This window comes from Chenopodium quinoa, unplaced genomic scaffold (assembly GCF_001683475.1).
Source record: "Chenopodium quinoa cultivar QQ74 unplaced genomic scaffold, ASM168347v1, whole genome shotgun sequence".
Taxonomy (NCBI): domain Eukaryota; kingdom Viridiplantae; phylum Streptophyta; class Magnoliopsida; order Caryophyllales; family Amaranthaceae; genus Chenopodium; species Chenopodium quinoa.
This window is the reverse complement of record NW_018743252.1, coordinates 9,018,277-9,041,597: the sequence shown is the minus strand read 5'-3', so window position 1 is coordinate 9,041,597 and position 23,321 is coordinate 9,018,277. Positions and strand designations below refer to the sequence as shown.

Sequence of the window (23,321 nt, the reverse complement as noted above, 5' to 3'; positions counted from 1 at the left end):
CAAGCGTCCAGAGGGTGAACGAGGCCATCGAAAGGGATTAAATAGCCTCAACAACAACAACAACAAAAACAAAGCCAAAGAGAGTGATAACCCTTGCTCCTTTGACTCTGCTACGAGCTTTGAGTCTCGCTATGCAACTGGAGAAGGACACATGAAGGTACTCCAAAGGTTTTCAGTATTCCAACCAAGTAGAGTGGGAAGGCCGAGCAATAGGGATATGTAGAATCGAGATGGTGAGGTCTTCACAATAGGATGTAGAATGGAGATGGTAAGGTGTTCGCTCAACCTTCCACGAATCCACAATTCTCATACAAGTTAAGATTAGCATTGTGATAAATGAACTAGATCAATCAATTTGATGATTGTTTCAGCATTAATTATAACAGTGGGGTAAAATCTCAAGATGACAACTCCAAAGTAAGGGCATACAGTTTCAAAACATAGTAAATCATCTTGTTATATCAACGCTACCACCTTCAGAAAGTATAAAAAACGGCCTATTTTTCACTACTGAACAACCAGATACCCTCAGACAGAAGCAGATACAGCAGCAGCATTTGCATCTGCAACGGCCTGATCTTTTATGGATTCACGCCAGGCAAATTCACGAGCTCCATCCTTATCAACAATTTTGATCACAAAATTAGGTGGAGCTACAACAAGCCTAGTCCTGATCTCCACTATGCAATCATCAACCAGTTTGATGGCCTCATCAACTGACATATCACTACGGTAATGCCTGTCCATCATGGAGAGAGCAAAGTAGGAACCATAGCCGAATGCTGCCTTATCTACCTTGTGAAGAGTCGCTATGTAGTCAATAAAGTATAATGATGGTCCAGTTTCTTGGTCAAAACCAGCTAGAATTATGTTGACTGAGTATGGATTCTGCAATTAAACAATGATTAATGTCAATAGAGCCTACAAGCAATCAAAGTGGAAATCATAAGTTCAAATAAGCCAAATAAAGGGAAGGAAGCATTATGGAGGATGGAGTTTGGAATAGAGGAAATCTGATCAGGGGAATAACAAACTCGAGACAAGTACTGTAATATTTAGAAATTCTCTTTTAAAAACAATAATTACACCTGAAGTAATGAGAACTTTATGAAAAAAGTTCTAATTCCAGCCTAATTTTAAAGAGAAAGGAAAAACTCCTGAATAAATCGCCAATACTAGAGCTGAAATCCTATTTTAAGCTTTCAAGGGAAACCCTAATTACTACTAGTAGTCTACTACTACAAACAACCAACCAATTAAAAAATAAAAAAAATAAAAAAACTGAGTTGTTTTCATCATTAAATTCAGTTCAAATCTCTTCGATTCAGATTCTTCTTAATGTTTTTATGGTTCATATCAAAATTACACATAAATCCGAATTTCAGTAGCAGAAACCTTTTCAATTAAATGGGTAGCACATATAGTACACCGTAGATGCTCGGAGAGCCTGAGGTACATTAGCATAAACTTAAAACTAAATATTGGAGCACTCAAATAAAGTCAAAACATAATATAGAATTGCATAGAACTAAGCAAACTTGGTGGACAGTGAAAGTTGAAAATCATGAATAACTGCATCTTCTAACAAAATATTGATCAACAATGTGATTTATAGCTGCAGGAAATGAAACAAGTTCAACCAAGCATAAAAACAATACGAAGTACAATTTTCAAGTGTTTGGCGTTTGGTGAAAGAAATGAGGGGAAATTAATAGTTTACTTCACTAACTAACAAAATCATAGTTATAACTTAGGTTGCTTAAGGTTATGACCCTTAACTGTATGTGGAAATACGTCAATCTTCCTTTGCCTAATAGTCTACATTAACTCACAGTTTCGACTTAATTTGCTTAAGGTTATGACCCTTAATTGTGGAAATATGTCCATCTTCCTTCGCCTAATAGTCTACATCAACTCACTGCTTACAACTAAACCAGCCAAACCTTGCTTGATGAACCAGGATATGTTCATAATCACCCTTGTTTCGGATGAAAACAATCGAATCTCGGAAGATCCTTTTATCTTGAGGGAACTTGGTCTCGGTCCGAACGACGCAGGAGCCGAGGGTTTCCTGCACAACAAATACACGTAAACTAGCCTCGGGGGGGACGCCGAGGAAGGCCCCTCCGATGCTTAAGTCAGTATATTAGAGAGAGAAAGCTGTGCAAGAGTTTAGTTGCTTGAGGCTTTATTGTCTTACCAAGAATTGACCAAATTGTTGGCTTTTATACCTTGGCTAATGAAGGAGGCGGATTGGGCCCGGAAGTCAGTTGGGCTGGGCCAAGCTGATTGGGCCGTTGACTGACCTTGACATGGCTTTGAGGATGTTGATTTTTGACTTTAGCACATTTGGAGAGTTGAACCTTAACCTTGGGCTTTTAATTGGATCATTCAGTGACCAGGCCCAATTGGACTAAATTGGACCCAAACAACTTGCCCCCCAGACCCGATTTGGAAGGATGACGGGTCGGGTTTGATTTAATCAGAAAAGGAGGGAAGTGAATGATTTGTTAATCCAAAAATGTGAATTTAAACCGTAATTAACCCATGATTAATGAGATAACAACAGTTAATGTGGATAATTGCGGAAGTTGGATGGGTAGTGGGCGATTTAACTGCAAGGTCGTGTGTTTAACGGTTACTTAGTGGGGTGCTTGAGAGAAATTGAAACGCAGACTCCTTGAATTCCCATTTCTGGAGATATAAATAGAGGCGCGTCTTCTCTCCCCACTCATTCATCAACACAAACCCAGAATTCTCAAGAACGCTCAAGAGCCCGCATCAAAACTTCGCAAATTCCCCGAGCATTAAGCTTAGAAGCTGAGACTTGTCACTACCAATTCGTAAATCGGCGACTTTTGCTTCAGATCAAGGTAAATTCCTTTGATTTTATTTCATTTTTCTTCGACTTTGCACTCTTTCCCCTTTTTCGACTTTTTCCTTCGAAATTCGTCAATGGTGAGGGGAGTTAGAGGTGGAGCCCGTGCTCCAAGAAGAGCAAGGCTAATCCCCGATCCCAGGGACAGGATTGGGACCTGGAATGGACGAAGGACAGAGTCTGACCCTGCTGAAGGGGTTAGGGCGACTCCCATTTCTTCGGCTCCTCCTCAGAGGGCTGAGGGGGTGAGCGCTTCAGGACGGGATGATGAAGTTCCCGCTGTCCTTTGGGATATCCTCCCAGGGTTTTCAGAGTGGGAGGATGCCGAAGTAGCTTCGGCCATGATAAAGAACCGCCCCTACTCATGGTGGGTGGAGAATGCTGATCAGTACCGGTTTGCCGAGCAAATTGAGTTGCACTACGGCATTTTTGAAGCTGATGGATATTGGTGCCGAATGCCCTCAGCATCCGATAGAATCCATCGTCCACCCCCGGGGTATGTGGGGGTGTACACGAGACAGCTTCAGTATGGGCTGAGGTTCCCTTTGGACGTTTTCGTCCGAGACTTGCTGATCCATTACAACATTTCCCTATGTCAGCTAACCCCCACCAGTATCCGAAGGGTGATGACATACTTATGGGTCTGCAAGTTCTTCAGATACGTGCCGAACCTGCACTGCTTCAGAAAGCTCCATCGGCTAGTGCCAAATATTCAGAGTGGGCACGGAAGCCATGGCTCTGGGTGGTATCGGATTGAGTCTCGGCCCCCGTTCCTAACCATGTGGCCGAACGACTCTTCAGACAAGGACTGGAGAGGTCAATGGATTTGGGTTAGGGCACCCACGGAGCCGAGCCACCCTTACGTTTTCAGCGCTCCCCGGTATCTTGCCGAGCCGGATCCTGATATGGGAAGTTTAGGTCCTCCCGAAGATAGCGGGCCAGACCCGAACCTTAATCAGCAGAACATCTTCGGCAAGCTGCCGAACCGGGGAGGCAGCGGCCGAATGCAGCATATCCCGGAGACTTGGCTCCCCGATACGCACTATGTTTTCCAAGAGAATATGCTGGCAGCTGTCGGCCTCAGCCGAAAGTTTAGGGATGGTAATCTTCTTCGGCTGGGGCCGAGGCCTTTTAATTATCTCTTTTCTTCTTTTATTTTGCTTTCTTGTGATGTGCCGAACTAACTGAATTGACTTCTCCCCTTTTCTTTTTCAGAACGGGACGAGACCAACGTCGGCATTGATTACGCTCGCCTTGGCGTCAACCGAGAACGAGTCGTAACTGATCGGGCTCCCCCTATCACTGAACCAAGGCGCCGAGAGGTTCACCTAGACTCTTCCCACTTCCAAATTGAGGCTGTTGCTCTGTATCAGAGGCAGAAGCCTTGGTGGAAGAAGAGAGATCCCTTGTTTCAGCTGCTGGAAGAAGAAGCTGAAGCTGCCCGTACAGCCGAAGAGGTTGCACGGGTTATTGAAGCTTGTGAAGGTGGAGAAGGGTCCTCCAGAGTTGCTGAAGAAGCTGCGGCTAGGGCAGCTGAAGAAGACGAGGCTTTGCTGAAGACCTCGGTGAGCCTTTAGACTTAACTTTGTCTTTCTTCTTTTTTTTTTTTTTTTTTTTTTTTTTCACATTCTTCCCCCTGCCTGCCCTTTACAGTCTGAAGAGAGCAGCAGACACAGGGAAGGGAAAGCCCCTGTTCGTCCCGAAGACCAAGTACAAGAAGAGTCTTCAGACTCGGGTATGGACGAGCAGCCGCTTCAGAAGAGGCGCCGAAGAATGGCCATCATCGGCCCGCATGACTTTCAGCGGAGGCCGATGACCATCGGCGTTGAAATAAGGGAACCCGAGGAAGGCAATGGATCGCCGAGGGTTCCCCGGCCACCGCCTCAATCACCCCCAAGGGCCTCTCCGCCACCCCCCGAGATGGAGGTGGATCAGAGAACTCCCAAACCTAAGGGAGAGGTTCTGGAAGAAGCTCGAGAGAGTGCCGCCGAGGACAAGGATGGAGACGCCGTGATGCCCAGTGCTGAGGGTTTCACGGCGGACATTGCCAGAGAGGTTGGGGCCTTCGTCCTCACACCTGAAGAAGAAGAGGTCACAATAATTGACTCTTCTGAGAAGGAGGAGGACGTTGAGCCACCCAAAGCTAAAGAGGCTCCATCGTCATCCTTCCCTTCCTTCCAGACGCTGCAGTCTGGAGAAATGGGTTTCTCGGCCCCCCGAATTCCAGTCCCAGACCACATCTGGGACCTCATATGGGGTCAGAACCGAGAAGGTGCTGCAGCCTACTTCGGCGATTTTGCTGGCCTGTCCGAAGTAGATAGGGCAAGGATTTGGTCGCTGAAGGCCACTGCTGGGATGGGCGAATCCAGCAGATCAGTTCCTGACCCTGCCAGGTCCAACCAACTGCTGATGATGCAGGTAATTCTCCTTGCCTTGATTTCTTTCTGAACTCAACCTTTCAGCTATTATTTTTTACTTTTTTAACTTGTGCCCCTGTTTTCAGTTCGTGCACAATCAGACTCTCACTGTAGAGCTGATAGATTCCCTACAAGATAGGGTGGACGCTGCCGAGCACGATCAAAGGGTAGCCGAGGAAGAGCTAAAGCTTGCTAAGCTGAAGCAGGCAGCAGCTGAAGAGAAGCAGCAGAAGGCTGAGGAGTACGAGAAAAAGGCTGCTGAAGCCCTCCAGACCTTCTGCGACGCTATGGAGAAGGAAGTTTTTCCCCCACTGATGGAAGGGGAAAAATTCCTCCAAGAGCACCTGGGGGTGGACATCTCCAAGTTCAAGGCTGCTATCGAGAGCCGAATCCAAGGAGCTGCTGCACAGGCTGAAGTGCAGCATCAGCTAGAATCTCTTGAAGCCAGCAGAATGGCTGCTGAAGAGATGCTCCAAGCTAGGGATGTCCAACTCTCAAGGGCTGCTGCTGCTGCTGAAGCTCAAAGAGCTAAGCTACAAGAGGCTGAGGATCAGCTCACTGCCAAGAAGGAAGAAATGGTCCAAGTTCTGGCCGAGGCTTCCCGGGTTCAGCAAGAGTTTACCGAGCTGAAAGGCTCCTCCTCCAAGCTCGTCGATGAGCTGAAGAGATCCGAGGAAGACTTGGAGGAGACGAAGAAGAAGTTGGCCGATGCTGAGGCTCTACTCAAAGTCCGTATCTATACCCAAGAAGAGTATGAAATGGGTTTTAGAAACGGGTTCAGAGTGTGCCGAAGGGTCTGCCTTCATGCTGAGCCGAAGCTGGACTGGTCCAAATGTGCTGAATGGGTCCAAGATCCCGAAGACCCTCACATGAAGTATGCCACTCCAATCGAAGCTGAAATCCTTAAGGCTGAGGAAGCCGAGGAAGAAGCTGAGAGGATGGAGTTGGAGGCTGAGCAGAGGGAAAGGGAGGCTCGGCAAAGTGCAAAGCCTGCTTCTTCTGCTGCTGGAGCTGAGACCACCATTGGGCCCAATGAAGCTGATCAGTCTGATCCTCAGGCTGAAGCATAGGAACTCGGGCAGTCGTCTTCAGAATCTTGCGGTTCATCATGCGCTCAACTTTAGACTTGCCGCTTTCTGAATTTTTGCCTTTTGTTTTTTTTTTGCTTCAGCTTGCCTTATCGTACAACAGCTTATTATATTTTTATTTTGCCTGTACGTATTTCGGCAGCTGTTACTTTCCGCTTGTGGGCGGCTGCCGACTATTTTTGTAATTCAACATTTTTATTTCAAAGAAGTTCACTTTCTCAGCTTTCTTGTGTATTTTTTTTCTCTTCGCTTTACCAGTCTTCGCACTTTACTGCTTTCTTTGAATGATCTTTCAAATATTTGCTAAGTGCAGAACTTCGGCTAGCGAGAATCATTTCTGCTGAGACTTCTTTTTGCCGTTTGTACTCGGATGTTTTCAACTTGTGAAAAAACTGACATAAGTATCAAACTTCGGCTGAGCTGAAGGGTATTAGATCAGTTGTGCCATTTCTCTATTTCCCTCTGCCCCCCAGAAATCTGAAGATGAGGTCTTCTGAATTCTGGAATGGCTGATAATTTTTCTCGGCTAAGCCGAGGATCTTTGAACACTTTGCTTTATTTTCTACATCTGTTTTTAAAGTACTGATTTCCCACCTGAGAGTTTTCACTCTAGAGATGGTACTCTTGTGACACTTTCTTCAATTCATCCAAGGGAACAACTATCCGAAACACCATGCCGGGGCAGCAGTTTATCTGAAGTACGAGGCATCATCATGCAATACTTCAGAGTTGCAACTACCACCCGGAACTGATTCATCCGAAGTACAAGGCATCACTATGCAATACTTCGGGGCTTTATCAGTTCCTATTTTTTAGGCTATGTTTCGGATAAGTCTATGGCCTTTTTGCCCAAAGGAACAGATTCTCCGAAGTACAAGGCATCACTATGCAATACTTCGGGCTTGTATCTTTTTTTTGGCAGGTTTTACGGCTTGCCGAGGTACAAGGCATCATTATGCAATACCCCGGACAGCGCCGAATGAAACCTTGAATTTTTGAAAAACCGTAGAAAGCATAAAGACTTAAAGAATACACGCAATCTGAATGAATACTGGCTCGATGGCCTTTTTATAAACAAAATCAGTGTACTTACATAGATTGTACTATCCGAAGGATTTACACATAGTATTTTTTGAGCACATCGGCATTCCAATGGTTTTTCAGCTCGGTGCCATCCATTTGTTTGAGTCTGAAGGTACCGGGCTGAAGCTCTTGATAAATTTCATAAGGTCCCTCCCAAGATGCTGAGAGTTTGCCATGAATGCGACTTTTTTGAACAGCTGCAGCATTCCTCAAAACTAAATCCCCAACTCTGAGATGTCGTTGATAGACTCTTCGGTTGTAGGACTTGCTCATTCTGAGCTTGTGTGCAGCCATCCTTTCTCGGGCTAGATCTCTAATCTCGTCAAGGAAGTCGAGGGACTCTTTCATGAGCTGCTCATTTTCCTCGGCTGAGAAGAGATTCACTCGTAGGCTTTCTGAGCCCACTTCCACTGGAAGCACTGCTTCGGATCCATACACCAGCTGAAAAGGTGAATGCCCCGTTGCCTCCTTCTCGGTTGTCCGGAGTGACCAGAGGGTTCCCGGAAGTTCCTCTACCCACTTGGACTTTTGATCCTCTACTCTTTTTCTGAGAGCGTTAAGGATCTGTTTATTTGCGGCTTCGGCTTGGCCATTACTCTGAGGGTGGCAAACCGCGGAGTAAGCCAATTTTATCCCGAATTGATCAGTGTATCGGCGCAAGGGCAGGTTGTCAAACTGTCTGCCGTGGTCGAACACAAAAACTTTTGGGATGCCGAACCGAGTTATTATGTTCTGCCAGATGAACTGTCTGACAGTTTGCTCAGATATGCTTGAAGCAGCTTCCGCTTCGATCCATTTGCTGAAATAGTCGATTCCGACTATCAGCCACTTTCTTTTGTATGGGGCCTCGGGAAAGGGTCCCAGAATATCCAACCCCCATTGTGCAAATGGAAGAGGATTAAGAATTGGCTGGAGATCTAGGCATGGCCGATGGATTACCGGTGCAAATTTTTGGCATTTCTCGCATTTTCTGACCATGTTCTTTGCATCCGAGATCATTGTAGGCCAAAAATACCCTGCCCTGAGAGCTTTGTGGGCTAAGGTTCTCCCTCCTATGTGGTTTCCGCAGATGCCGAGGTGAATCTCTCGGAGAATATAGTCGGCATCCGTTGGACCCACGCATTTCAACAATGGAGCGGAGAAGGATTTTCTGAGGAGTTGGCCGCCGAAGACGAGGAATCGTGAACTGATCCGCTTTATCTTGGAGGCCGAATTCCTATCCTCGGGGAGCTCGTCCCTGAGTTTATAAGCCAGGATGTCATCCATCCAGCTCGGCTCGAGTGCAGCGCAGCAGATTGATATTGCTTCGGCTACACTCTTTTCTCGGCGCACCTCCACATAGACAGAACGGCTTAACTCAGTCAGAGTTGAGCTTGCAAGTTTGGAGAGTGCGTCCGCTTGAGCATTTTGACCCCTTGGGATCAGCTCTACTTCGAAAGATCTCAGCTTCGCAATTGTCGATTTGATCCTTGTGAGGTAAGCTGCCATTGAAGGCTCTTTAGCCTCATACTCCCCCCGGATCTGATTGGCGACCAGCTGAGAATCTGTCTTGAGGTAGACATGCTCGGCTTCCAACGATATGCACAGGTCTAAGCCAGCAATGGCTGCTTCATATTCGGCCTCGTTGTTAGAGGCTTTGAATGAAAATTTTAGTGCATACTCGAAGGTTTTGCCTTCGGGAGTGGTAATGACGACCCCTGCCCCCGAACCGTTCACGGTGGAGGACCCATCCGTGAAGACGGTCCAGATTTTCCTCCTTGCATCCAGAGTCTCCTGATAGGAGCACTCGGCCAAGAAGTCTGCCAAGGCTTGCGCCTTGATGGCTGTTCTCGGCTGATAACCGATACTGAACTCGGTGAGCTCGAAAGCCCACTTTGCTAGTCTACCGGATTTTTCAACCTTGCCGAGGACTTTCTCTAACGGCTGATCAGTTAGAACCGCTATTTGATGAGAATCAAAATAGGGTCGCAACTTCCGAGCAGCCACCACCACTGCATAAGCCACTTTTTCTAACAATGGGTAGCGCGTCTCGGCATCCGTCAGGGTGTGGCTGACGAAATAGATCGGCTGTTGAACTTTTTCTTCTTCCCTTAGCAGCACCGCGCTTACCGTGGCTGGACTGACCGCCACGTATAAGTATAGGATGTCTCCTACGACTGGCCTTGCCAGTGTTGGGAGTTGAGCCAGGTGTTCACGGAGCTGCTGAAAGGCTGACTTTTGTTCGTCTCCCCATTCAATGCCTTTTGAATTTTGGAGCTTCAGCGCCTTGAAGAAAGGGAGCCCTTTGTCTGAGGCTCGTGAGATGAACCTGGACAAGGCAGCCATTCTCCCGGCTAGACGCTGAATATCCCTTTTTGTCTTCGGCTCGGGGAGGTCTAAAGCAGCTTGTACTTTGGCGGGGTTTGCATCAATCCCCCTCTTGCTGACCATGAAGCCGAGGAACTTGCCTGACTTCACGCCGAAGACACATTTCTTCGGATTCAGCTTCATTTTGTATTTTCTGAGGGTGGCGAAGGTTTCGGCTAGGTCCGTGACATGATCTTTTTCTTTTATGCTTTTGACGATTGAGTCGTCAACATAAACCTCCATGTTTCGGCCTTTTTGCTCGGCGAAAACCTGATCAACCAACCTCTGATATGTTGCCCCCGCATTTTTCAATCCGAAGGGCATCATTCTGTAATTGTACAACCCGGAACTTGTTATGAACGCTGTTTTAGCTCGGTCCTCGGGGTGCATGAAGATCTGATGGTATCCCGAGAATGCGTCCATGAAACTGAGCAGAGCATGCCCGCTTGTCGAGTCGACCAGTTGGTCGATCCTCGGCAGCGGATAGGAGTCCTTGGGACATGCCCTATTCAGGTCCGTGAAGTCAACGCACATCCTCCAGTTACCATTTGCCTTCTGAACCATTACAACATTGGCCAGCCACTCCGGATACTGACAGGGTTCAATGAACCCAGCATCTAGGAGCTTATCGACCTCAGCTGCGATGTTCTGGTTCTTTTCGGCGGAGTAGTTCCGCTTTTTCTGCTTAATGGGTCGACTGGAGGGGTCGACATTAAGCCTATGGGAGACGAAGTCCGGATCAATCCCGGGCATTTCTGCGGCTGAGAAGGCGAACACGTCTCCACTGGCCCGTAGGAGTTGGACGAGTGCCGCACGGGTGTTTGGCTCCAGTGACGACCCGATGCTAACACATCTGTTCGGATCTCCTACGGTCAGTTCTATTGACTCGGTCAGGTCATCCGTCTCCATGCTCTTAGAGTTGGATTCCTCGAATTCCGGCCTGCTATCAATATTAGCAGACTTTCCTGACCGCGGCTGGCCATCAGAGTCGTTCGGCTCTGAGGCGGAGTCAGCCTTTTGGCCCCCATCAGATTTCTCGTTGTCTGGGGCTTCATTAGCCGAAACGTCTGAGCCTCTCGGCTTTTTGGCGTTTCGGTCCCGGTGCTTTTCCTCCCCATCGCCACGGTCGCCTCGGCGAGACGTGGATGGCTTGAGGTGATTGCATCGGCGGGCTTCTTTTTGACTGCCCTTTATTTTCTCGGAGCGTCCCTCGTCTGAAACGTATATCATGATTTGATGATACGTGGAGACGACTCCTTGAATGCCGTGAATGAGGGGTCTCCCCATGATCACGTTGTATGCAGATGGAGCATCTACGACCAAAAATTCGGCCATGATATTCCTAGCTGCTCGGCCTTCGCCGATGGTGACAGGAAGTGTAATCTTCCCGTCAGGATACGAGGAAGAGCCGTTGAATCCAGACACCGGGTAGGGTGCGGGGGCCAGGTGCTCGGCTCCCATCCTCAGCTGGTCGAACGCTCCTCGGAAGAGGATGTTCGCCCCGCTACCGCCGTCGACGAGGGTCCGCCAGACGTTGCGGTTGGCGATGCCCAGAATGATTACTAGTGGGTCATCGTGGGGGTATACCACCCCCTCACAGTCTTCGGCTGTGAACAGGATGTTCGGCGCCGGTGACTGGGACTGCCGAAGCTCAGCCTGATGAATCTGATGGGTTAGACCCCTCAGTTGGCGTTTGGCTGTGCCTCGCGAGATTCCCCCGGAAATAACTAGGATGTCGAGGGACTCCTTGCCCTGAGGTCCCTTATCCTTCTTCCGAGCGAAGTTGAGGTCCTGCCGAGAATCTTTTTCAGCTTTTTTCTCCTCGCGCCTGTCCGCGAGGTATTGGCTCAGGTACCCCTTGCGGACCAGATCCTCAATCTGGTCCTTCAGCTGGACGCAGTCCTCGGTGCGATGTCCGGGTGAGTCATGGAACTCGCACCACTGGTCCTTTCCCCTCGTCTGATGCCAGGGAGGCAACGGACGAGGTTTTTTGAATCTCCCCTCGTCCTTCGTCGTGCTGAAAATCTTAGCACGGGGAAGGGAGAGTGGAGTGTATGAATCGTACCTTCCCGTGTAGGGAAAGTGTCTTTCCTTCTTCGGCTCGGCAGCAGAGGACGGTTCTGAGGCCTTAGCCTTCCCTTTCCTCTGCGCCGAGACTTCGGGCTGCTGCCCTTTCGGCTTCTCAATTCTCGGACGAGACTGAGACCTGGATCTGTTCCACTCCTCGGCTCGGATGAACCTATCCGATGCTTCCAAGGCTTCCTCCAGGGTCTGCGGGGGATGCATGACCATGAAGTCCAGGAACTTTCCAGCTTGGAGGCCGTTCCGTAGCGCGAACACGGCCAGGCCTTGATCCAGGCTTGTGATTCCGGATGACTCGTTGCTGAAGCGAGTCAGATAGTCGCGGAGGCTCTCGTCCTCCGCCTGCTGCAGACTCATTAGCTCTGCAGTGGTCTTCTCTCGGCGGTTGGCCGTAGAGAATTTGCTCTTGAACTTGTTGGAGAGGTCGTTCCAACCGGTTATGGAGCCTTCCTTGAGCCCTTTGGTGATCCAGGATTGGGCAACACCTTTGAGGGTCGTAGGAAAGTATTTACACCAGGTAGCCTCAGACCTCGGGTTCAGATACATGTGCCCCTCGTAAGAGGCAATGTGATCCTTAGGATCTGAGGTACCATCGTAAGTAATATGTGCCGGGATTTTGACCGTTGGCACATGCTCTTCCAGAATCCACTTCTGGAAGGGCGAGTTCGATGGAACCATGACCGCCTTCCCCTTGTACCCAGCCTCAGGGACCTCGCTCCCTCCTCTCTCAGAGGTGGAAGTGGTTTTCGTCCCCGGCTGAGACAAGGTTGGGTGGGGTCCGGTATCCTCTGGGAAGGTGAGGCGGCTATGCACACTCACCTCCCTCGAACCCAAGCGTTCGTGAACGCTTTGGCGGGCGAATTCCGGGTCCTTGGAGGGCCCCATGGAATTCTGAGCTTCAGAGTGGTCAGAGGGTTGAGGGTTCCTCCTCCTCTCCTTACTGGAGTTTCGGGTGTCCCCTCGCCACCTCTGGCCGAGCTCTCTATGTGGTGGAACTTGTCCACCATCATCCTGACCGATCCTCCTTTTCAGGTTTCTCGGCTGGTGATCATTAGGCATCTGGATTGGAGCCCCTTGAGCTTTAAGGAACTCCATGCAGATGGCCACTGCTCTGGCCACTTCCTCGGTGGAGGGTCCGGAGGGAGGAGTCTCCCGCGGATGTGACCTGGATTGCACGCTATGGCGCGGCGGGGAGTTCCTCGCACCTGAGCCACTCGGTCTCGGGGATGGCCCCGGCTGCCGAGTGTGGTGCGAGGTGTTCTCCTCCTGGAGGCTAGGACCTCTTGAGGCTTCCCTTTCCGGAGAAATGGGGGCCTCCGATTCGGAAGAGGCTTGCTCCGGGGAGGGATAAACCGGCTGGCGTTCCCTCACCGTAATCTGGCCTCCTCCCTTCTTAGCCTTCTTGGAACTCTTTCCACTCTTAGTCATGGCGACTGCCGGAGTGTTTGATGACTGACGCGAAATTTAGTAGCGTTCCCCACAGACGGCGCCAAATTGTTTCGGATGAAAACAATCGAATCTCGGAAGATCCTTTTATCTTGAGGGAACTTGGTCTCGGTCCGAACGACGCAGGAGCCGAGGGTTTCCTGCACAACAAATACACGTAAACTAGCCTCGGGGGGACGCCGAGGAAGGCCCCTCCGATGCTTAAGTCAGTATATTAGAGAGAGAAAGCTGTGCAAGAGTTTAGTTGCTTGAGGCTTTATTGTCTTACCAAGAATTGACCAAATTGTTGGCTTTTATACCTTGGCTAATGAAGGAGGCGGATTGGGCCCGGAAGTCAGTTGGGCTGGGCCAAGCTGATTGGGCCGTTGACTGACCTTGACATGGCTTTGAGGATGTTGATTTTTGACTTTAGCACATTTGGAGAGTTGAACCTTAACCTTGGGCTTTTAATTGGATCATTCAGTGACCAGCCCAATTGGACTAAATTGGACCCAAACAACCCTTATGCAGCACTTTATTTTCCGAGTAAACCTAAAGGACAGCAATCTAATGTAATTCACAGCATACGAACCGCCTTGTCGAACAAATACCCAAATTCAGTAATTAAGTCCGCAACAGTTGTAACAAATTCAGGTTCACTAAACAACACTTACCCTACACAAGTAACCCTTATAATACTGATCGAGTAACCTGAATAGCACTCATGAACTCATGAAATAACCCTTCTAGAACTGACCAAGTAATCCGTATAACACTAACGAAGTAACCCCTATAATAGCTGGGACACATAAAAAGAATTTGTGAACCCTAGATAGCATCTCTTCAAAAGCTAAAATACACACGCAACCATCATACAAACATTCAAATGAAATTGAAAAACCTCAAATTTACGAAAACCCAGAAAATGTACCTTTCTTAAGGCAGTAGCAAGTTCACCCCGAGTGAAATTAGCAGCGGCAGCAGTAGTCAAAGGGATACCATTCCTGAACTGATACAAAGAAACATTCTTCTGAACAAACTCCGTAAATTGAACTCTGAAAATCAATCAATCAAACAAAAAATTCAAATTCAAATTAAACGTCACAAATGAACAAATTAATTTTGCAAAAATGGAAGAGATTGGACCTATCGCCGGCTTCGCCACTGGCTCCCAAGAGTTTGTGAGAATCGAGCTTCATGATCTTGTCTTCGTTGGTTTTGTGCACCAAAATGCTGTTCACCGCTGATGTATCTGCTGCAATAATTGCGAATCCATTGCCTACTAATCCGAAAACACACTCCATTGTTGATCGATCTTTAAATCTTGACAAGTTTGATTTTGTGAAAATGAGGAATTAGGAATTTGGGTTTATTGTTTTTTCGTTTCGATGTGAACTCTGTTTCGTTTCGAATAAGGGAATTTGGTTCATGTAGGAATTAGGGAGTTTGGTTCATTTGTACGAGTATTTGATCTCTGGGAGAAACAGTTGCCGTGTATCTCGGGGGTTTAATGGTCAATTCACAATTTTGTGTATGGCCGTATGGGTATATTGGGAATGTATCAACAGTTACAACATGGTAAACGGATGTTTATGTTTGACTAACGGTCTTCTTAACGATAGTTGAAACGAAACCCTATGAGAGAGAAAATTCGAAAATTTGATGGTCTTTACTGGTGTGAGAGAGAATACTTGGGGCGAGTATATAGTTTGATCATAGTAGGTGCTTAAACTGTGGTTGTTCTCACAGGTCCTCGGACTTGTCGTGTGATAACACGATAATTTACGTATTTTATACGCTATATTTATGTGATATTTGTCGTATTTTCTTCCTGCATTTAATTATTTGAGCTTCATTTTACTATATATTTTGATTATTGCTCTCCTCAAGTTGTTTTCCTTGTTTTGTAGGCTTTTTGCTTGAAAAGTATGTAGAGTTAGCATGGAAGTTGGATTCAACATGTTGGAAGAGCTATAAATCATAAGGGACAACCTACTCCGCAACTTGGTTGCGGTTTACCATGACTGACCGTAGCTTGCTTGTGGTGCACTTCACAAAGTAGCAAGAAACGCAAGGATGGCAGTCTACTCCGCAGCAGTACCGCGGCTCGTGGCCTTGTACCGCAGCCCAATTGCAACAACTTAATTATTGACGAGATTAGCTCTATTTTTGGGGTTTTAAGAGTCCTAATCTTAAGTAAAGACGACTACTATTTTCCGAGTATATAAATAGGTTTTTACATAGTCTTTTATTTATCACTTACACAACACATTATTTTTGGAGATTTTTGGTATTACGTTCTTCTAATCTAGGGTTTTGTTTTCTAGATTCAAGATTTCTAATTAAATTCAAGTATTGATTTCTTCTCTCAATCCTCTCATTTTTTATTATTGTTAATTATGTTTTCCTTATCAAATATCAATCTTGATTTCATGAATATGTGTGAATAGTTTTCCAATCTGAGATTTGGCAGAACCCAAATATGATTGATGCATGCATGAATTAATTCTTTAAATTCTCTAATGATAATTGCAATTGACATGCTTAATTGATTGTGCTTATGCCAATACTAGATTAGGGATAATTAGTATTGTTATTAATCCATTGTTTTAATCGCAACTGGAGTTGAGTTTTGGCGAGTTAAGGGTTTGAAGTTCTTCACGGAAGTAGTAGATTGGATAATTAGGAAGCTAAGTATTCAGTTTAATGTCCATTATTTGCTTGATTACACAGAAGTAGGCTTGATAGTTAATTTGGAAAGTCATTGATAACTCGGAAGAGACCTTTAGTATTGTTTAGGGAATACTTTTCCTCATTGATCAATTAAATTATACGTTAGGGGTAAAACGACTATTGCATTAATTGTATTCGTGGTGATGCTTGATCTTGGATGTTTTTAGTACTTTATTATCATATTATTACTTAGATTTAATTGTTTAAATTAATTAGTTCTTTAGTTTTTAATTTTCACTGTTATTTTAGTTACTTGCTTAGTATTATTTTAAGTCTGTTTAATTAGTCAAACCATATTCTATTGGGATTCGATCCTTACTTACCTATCTACATAGTAGTGATCTTGTTAGGTTATTTTTGTTAGGTACGCGACACACCTATCAAATTTTGGCGTCGTTGCCAAGGACTAATGGTTTCATTCTAGTTATTCGTGATTCGTTTTTAGTAAGCTTTATTTGTTGCTTCGGCTATTGTCTTTTGTGTTTTTGATACTCTGCTTTTAGTTCTTTGTTGTATGCACACTCGACGTTCAGGGTCAGACGATTTAACACCATTTGATTCTGAAATCGAAGCTACTGCAAGGAGACGAGGAGGTAGAAGAAGTAGGAGAAATCAAAACAATAGAAACATGGTCAACCTAGGAACAAAATCTCTTTTAGAGTATGATATTCCTGATACAAAACTGGACTTCTTTCTAGTATTTTCAGACCACCTGCCACTGCTTAGAGCTTTGAGTTGAAGCCTCAATTTATTCAATTAATCTCCAACGATTCATTTATGGGCTCAGCAAATGATTGTCTAGTGACTCACATAGACAATTTCTTGGAGAAGTGTGATACTATGAAGCTCAACGGTAGACTTTTGCCTTTTTCATTTCTCACTACGGGATAGGGAGAAGGAGTGGTTACGTGATGAAGGTGCTGACTCTTTTGATACTTGGGACAAGCTTGTCAAGGCCTTCTACTAAAATTCTTGGGGAAAGAGAAGACTTCGAGACTAAGGAACGAGCTAGCTACCTTCCGTCAATCTGATGATAAGTCCTTATATGAAGCATGGAGGAGGTTCAAGCAACTTCAGAGACAATGTCCTCATCATGTTATTCTCGAATGGATGTTGACCTAAACCTTTTATAGTGGCTTAACTCATGAGTTCTGAATATATGTTGATACTGCATCTGGAGGTTCTCTTGGACTAAGAACCCAACTGAGGCAAAGGAGCAAATTGAGAATATGGCGGACAATGACAATTATCATCCAAGGGGCCGAAATAGTGTGAATAAAGGAGGAAAATTTGATATTGATGCTTTAACTCTTTTGACTAGTTTGGTGCACGCATTGACAAGCAAGTTTGACAAGCTCCAAGCTGGATCCTCTTCTGGCTCACCTGAAACTTGTCAAATGTGTGGTGTACAAGGTCACATTGCACCTGAGTGTCCACAAACGCAACTGAGATGTCAATCGAGGAAGCTAATGCATTCGACACTACAAATTTCAAAAGGTCGTATGACCCTCATTTGAACACATATAATGAAGGTTGGAAACATCATCCAAATTTCTCTTACAAGAATACCCAAGTTCAACAAAAACCGCCTCCACCACCACCTTGATACAACAACTATAATGTAGTTTCTAAGATTCAGAAAAGGATTCCTCTATGAACGGGTTGACATCTAGTTTCCAAACAAGACCACCCCTAGTTCAACAATCTATGCAACCACGTTCGCAAAAATCCAACCTTGAGCTAATGATGGAATATTTCATTACCTATACAAACAATTCCATCCAACAATTACAAGCTCAAAACAAGTGTAGGGTTTCGTAGTGACCCGACACTACGCGGAAGGAAACCCACCAAGACCCGCCCCTTAATCAAAGCAATTAAACAAGCATCGTAAACTTAATCAAACAAGATTAAGGACAAGAATTATACCTTTGACGCGTGCTTCGCTCCCAAGGAGCTCTTACTTCAAAATCCCGAAAAGACGAGATCTCCGACGGATCGTACCCTCGATCCGACCCGAGCGTCCTAAGTCTTGAAGGTTAGTCAAGACTCGGACAAAATTAACTATGAGTTTTACGAATCAAAGGTTTACTCTTTTCTAGAGTTGCATTTTTAATTCCACTCAAGGTTGTTTCAAATCCCAATACCAAGCTTGGTATTTATAGGGAAATGATCCCTTGATTTTTCATCCTCCACCAATGTGGGAGAATGAATTTTGCTAATTAATTTATTTCTAAAATAAATTATTAAACAAAACTAATCACAATGCAACAAGTGTCAAATAGAGAGAGAGGGTTAGGTGAGGACCATGAATGGGTGGGGGGACCATTGCCTTGTTCCTCAAGGCCTTGCCCATGTTTGGTCCCCACCCCTCACCAAAACCGTCACCCTATGCACAGCTGGGCTGGCAGCCTGCCTTGGCTGCCAAGGCTGCCAGCTGGCGCCTAGCACCAAGGCTGGGCAGCCTGCCAACTTGTTGTGCTAGCAAGCTGTGCTGGCACGCACTTGCCTAGCACGCATCAGCCCTAGCACGCTGCGAGCTGCTGGGCGCTGGTGCTGCTAGCTTAGTGCTGCTGCCTAGCACTCCCTCGCACACACTCTCGCACCAGCCCTCTCTCGCATAGCCCCTTCTCGCACATCTACCCAGCCAGCGCACCATGCACGCAAGGCTTACCATGCGTGCTGCTAGCGAGCCACGCATGTTGGGCTTGGTGCTCGTTGCTAGCACGATGTGCTTGGTCTTGCCATGCGAAGGCACGCACGCAAGCACACGCACATGCATTGCTAGCCATCCTCGCACTAGCACATGCCAGTGCCCAGCACTTGTTGTGGCTGTGCTTGATGCGAGGCACGCACACGCACACGCACATGCGCCAGTGCCTAGCACTGTGATGGCTGTGCCTGGAGTGTGCGTGTGGTCCTGCCATGTGCTGATCTGCGATGGTGCCAAGGCATCATGCTAGGGCTGCGACAGCGCCTAGGCATGATGCCAGGGCCTGCGATAGACTGCCTAGGCTTGCGACAGTGCCCAGCCATCCTACCTAGGCCACGCATGGTGCGCCTAGTGATGCGCATGGGCCTGCGATGAGTGTGGTGGCTTGCGATGGCTACCATGCGCACCTAGGCACCCACGCTAGCATGCGATGGGTTGCCAGGGTGTGCCTAGGCTGCCATGGTGCCTAGCACACCATGGTGCGCCTAGCACACCATGGTGCGCCTAGCACACCATGGTGCGCCTAGCACACACATGGTGCACCTAGGCATGCTGCGAGCTAGCCTAGCCTTGCTACGGCTACGCTCATACTTGTTGCTTGTGATTTTGCGACGCTCGGTATCGACGCCCTAGGCTCGATTTCCGACGTCTGTATTCGTAAAACTCTGTCGACTCATTAAATCCTTTCGGATTAATTCGACGTCTCAGATCGGAGATTCGATTGGGTTCGACCCGAAGGGTTCACTTAAGATTAAGTTGTAACATCAATTGTACCTTGATATTACTGATCGGAAGCGGCCTCCACCTAGGCATTCCGATCACTTGACCTTACTGAAGAATTACCTCTGTAATAATTCTAAACCCTCTACCGGAATAATACACTTGTTGAAAGGACATCATTCCTTTCAATCTCCCACTTGTCCTTCCGGACAAGTGTGCATATTGTGTATAGCTCATTTCCTTTGTCTCTTAATGTTTCTTCGTGAACTATAAGGTAAGATTCTTTGTCATCCTTATTACGTTTAGAAGTGTTTCTCGATCTCCGAGTTCGACTGTCAATAAGCAGATGATTTCTAAAATCCATCTGAGCATGGCCATGCATTTTACAGTCTCACTCTTCGAGCGGCCTTTTAAACAACAAAACATTTTCCCTATTGTTAGTAGGGGGACAATCCCAGTCTTATATTGTAAGTTCTTCTTACTAAGAGGACATAGACTCCCAAGTGTTCCCGTTATGATCCCCAGTTACGGCAGACGTTAGGAAACATCAAAGAGCCTAGTACTCAAACAAGAAAACTTCACAGTACTCATGGTCTTAGGAAATAAGTTCCGATAGCCATAATGAGAAATGTACTTATGACAAAATTTAATTTTCTTAAAGTACTCTCATAGGTCTTATCCAGTACAGTTCCAAACTGTACCTGTGCAAATGATTTATGACCGTCACGTCCTCGCAGCACAAGAAACGATGCTGTAAATCATACTACACACTAATCTGTTGCGGTCATCAATCGTCCACCTGTTAGATGACCTCGATTAGGGATACTTTTCGATTTAATATTCAATGTTCACTTAACAGGTGTTTCTTTATCCAAGACATGGTCTTGATACCCTGTTTTGAATATTTCCGTAAATCGAATGGACTCATTATTTAATTCTAAACCACAATTAAATAATAATGGAGTGAATGATAATTTTGCACAAAAATTAATTACTCCATTAATGAATGGTTTTAGTACAGTGTCTTACATTAAATCAACCCGTTTGATTAAAACACTTGTATAGGGAATATCAAAGCCAATCTCCTATATGCTTGATTCCCATTGCCTCAACGTGTTTGTTGTGCTTCACTTGAGGCAAAGGTTTAGTCAAAGGATCGGCCACATTATCATCCGTGCCGATCTTACAAATTCTGATTTCACCTTTGGATTTCCATTCCCTTATCATGTGAAATCGCCGTTGCACGTGTTTGACCTTCTGGTGTTCTATCGGCTCCCTGGCCTGAGCGATAGCTCCATTATTATCAAAATAAAGGTCTATCGGTCCCTTGATTGAGGGTACAACACCAAGTTCACTGATGAACTTGCGAATCCAAACAGCTTCCTTGGCAGCTTCCGAAGCGGCCAAGTACTCGGCTTCAGTTGTAGAGTCTGTAGTGGTGCTCTGCTTGGCACTCTTCCAGCTGAACGCTCCTCCATTCAGACATAATACATATCCCGACTGTGACTTGAAGTCGTCTCTGTCAGTCTGGAAGCTAGCGTCGGTGTAACCTTCAACAACCAGTTCTTTGTGGCCTCCATACACCAGGAATTTATCCTTATTCCTTTTCAGGTACTTAAGGATGTTTTTGGCCGCAGTCCAATGCGCCTCTCCTGGGTTCGATTGATATCGAATCGTCGCACTCAGGACATACGATACATCCGGCCTTGTACATATCATGGCATACATGATCGATCAGATTAGCGAAGCATATGGGATCTGGTTCATTCTTTCTCGCTCAACAGGTGTCTGCGGACACTGTTTCTTGCTGAGAGTTATGCCATGGGACATGGGTAAATGCCCTCTTTTGGCATTTTCCATGTTGAATCGAGCCAGTACCTTATCAATGTAAGTACTCTGGCTTAATCCAATCATCCTCTTAGATCTATCCCTGTAGATCTTGATGCCAAATATGTATTGTGCCTCTCCTAAATCCTTCATTGAAAAGCACTTTCCCAACCAGCCCTTTACGGACTCCAACAATTTTGTGCTGTTTCCAATGAGCAGTATGTCATCTACATACAGGACTAGGAATGCAATATCACTCCCAATAACCTTCTTGTATACACAAGACTCATCTGGATTCTTGATAAAACCAAACTTGCTGATGGCTTCATCAAATCGCAGATTCCAACTTCTGTTGGCTTGCTTTAGTCCATAAATGGATTTCTTCAGCTTGCAAACCTTTCCAGCGTTGCCTGGATTGACAAAACCTTCTGCCTGTGTCATATACATAGTTTTTTTCCAAAATCCCATTAAGGAAGGCGGTTTTGACATCCATTTGCCATATTTCGTAATCGTAATATGCAGCAATCGCTAGGATAATCCGGACGGACTTTAGCATTGCAACTGGTGAAAAAGTTTCATCATAGTCAATCCCGTGGACTTGTCTATAACCTTTTGCCACCAGTCTAGCTTTGTATACCGATACATTTCCATCTTTGTCTGTCTTCACTTTGAAGATCCATTTGCAACCAATGGGTGTATAACCCTCGGGCAAATTCACCAAGTCCCAGACTTGATTTTCAGACATGGAGTCCATCTCAGATTTCATGGCCTCTTGCCATTTTGCAGAGTCGGGGCTCGTCATAGCTTGCTTGTATGTCGCCGGCTCATCACCATCCATAACTAGGATGTCCTGATCATCAGTTAAGACAATACCGAGGTATCTGTCTGGTTGAGATCTTTGCCGTTGCGACCTACGTAGGGTAATCGGTTGAGCATTTACATTGTCTGTTTGACTCTGACCAATCTTCTCAGATGCTTCCAAAGTATTTAGATTGTCAGTTTTGTCAGGTTGACATTGTTGCTCGTCCTCTCGAACTTCATCGAGTTCGATTTTCCTCCCACTTGTCATTTTGGAAAGGTGATCCTTCTCCAAAAAGACACCATCACGAGCAACAAACACTTTGTTCTCGGATTTATTGTAGAAGTAATACCCTTTGGTTTCTTTTGGATATCCCACAAAGAAACACTTATCCGATTTGGGGTGAAGTTTTTCCGAAATTAATCGCTTGACATATGCTTCGCATCCCCAAATCTTGAGAAAAGACAACCTAGGAGGTTTCTTAGTCCATAATTCATATGGAGTCTTTTCAACAGCTTTTGACGGAGCTCTATTCAGTGTTAGTGCTGCTGTTTGTAGCGCATGTCCCCAAAACGAGATAGGGAGTTCACTAAGACCCATCATTGATACCGCTGTAGGGTTTCGTAGTGACCCGACACTACGCGGAAGGAAACCCACCAAGACCCGCCCCTTAATCAAAGCAATTAAACAAGCATAATAAACTTAATCAAACAAGATTAAGGAAAAGAATTATACCTTTGACGCGTGCTTCGCTCCCAAGGAGCTCTTACATCAAAATCCCGAAAAGACGAGATCTCCGACGGATCGTACCCTCGACCCGACCCGAGCGTCCAAAGTCTTGAAGGTTAGTCAAGACCCGGACAAAATTAACTATGAGTTTTACGAATCAAAGGTTTACTCTTTTTTAGAGTTGCCTTTTTAATTCCACTCAAGGTTGTTTCAAATCCCAATACCAAGCTTGGTATTTATAGGGAAATGATCCCTTGATTTTTCATCCTCCACCAATGTGGGAGAATGAATTTTGCTAATTAATTTATTTCTAAAATAAATTATTAAACAAAACTAATCACAATGCAACAAGTGTCAAATAGAGAGAGAGGGTTAGGTGAGGACCATGAATGGGTGGGGAGACCATTGCCTTGTTCCTCAAGGCCTTGCCCATGCTTGGTCCCCACCCCTCACCAAAACCGTCACCCTATGCACAGCTGGC

The 23,321-nt window shown here is 46.0% G+C and overlaps 1 protein-coding gene across 1 annotated transcript; it reads right to left on the bottom strand.

Moving 5' to 3' along the window:
- Positions 1-303: 303 nt before the first annotated feature.
- LOC110735183 (proteasome subunit beta type-2-A) lies at positions 304-14,778 on the bottom strand. The gene is made up of 3 exons (XM_021915355.1): positions 14,466-14,778; positions 14,251-14,374; positions 304-888 (listed from the first exon to the last, which is right to left on the bottom strand). Exons 1-3 carry the CDS (start codon positions 14,621-14,623, stop codon positions 529-531), a joined length of 642 nt encoding a protein of 213 aa, XP_021771047.1. The 5' UTR covers positions 14,624-14,778; the 3' UTR covers positions 304-528.
- Between the last annotated feature and the right edge of the window lie 8,543 nt (positions 14,779-23,321).

Coding starts and splice junctions, on each gene's coding strand:
- LOC110735183 (XM_021915355.1), bottom strand. CDS start 14,623: ATGGAGTGTGTTTTCGGATTAGTAGGCAATGGATTCGCAATTATTGCA. Junction 14,375..14,465: donor AGTGGCGAAGCCGGCGATAG/GTCCAATCTCTT, acceptor ATTGATTTTCAG/AGTTCAATTTACGGAGTTTG. Junction 889..14,250: donor TTGCTACTGCCTTAAGAAAG/GTACATTTTCTG, acceptor GTTTAATTGCAG/AATCCATACTCAGTCAACAT.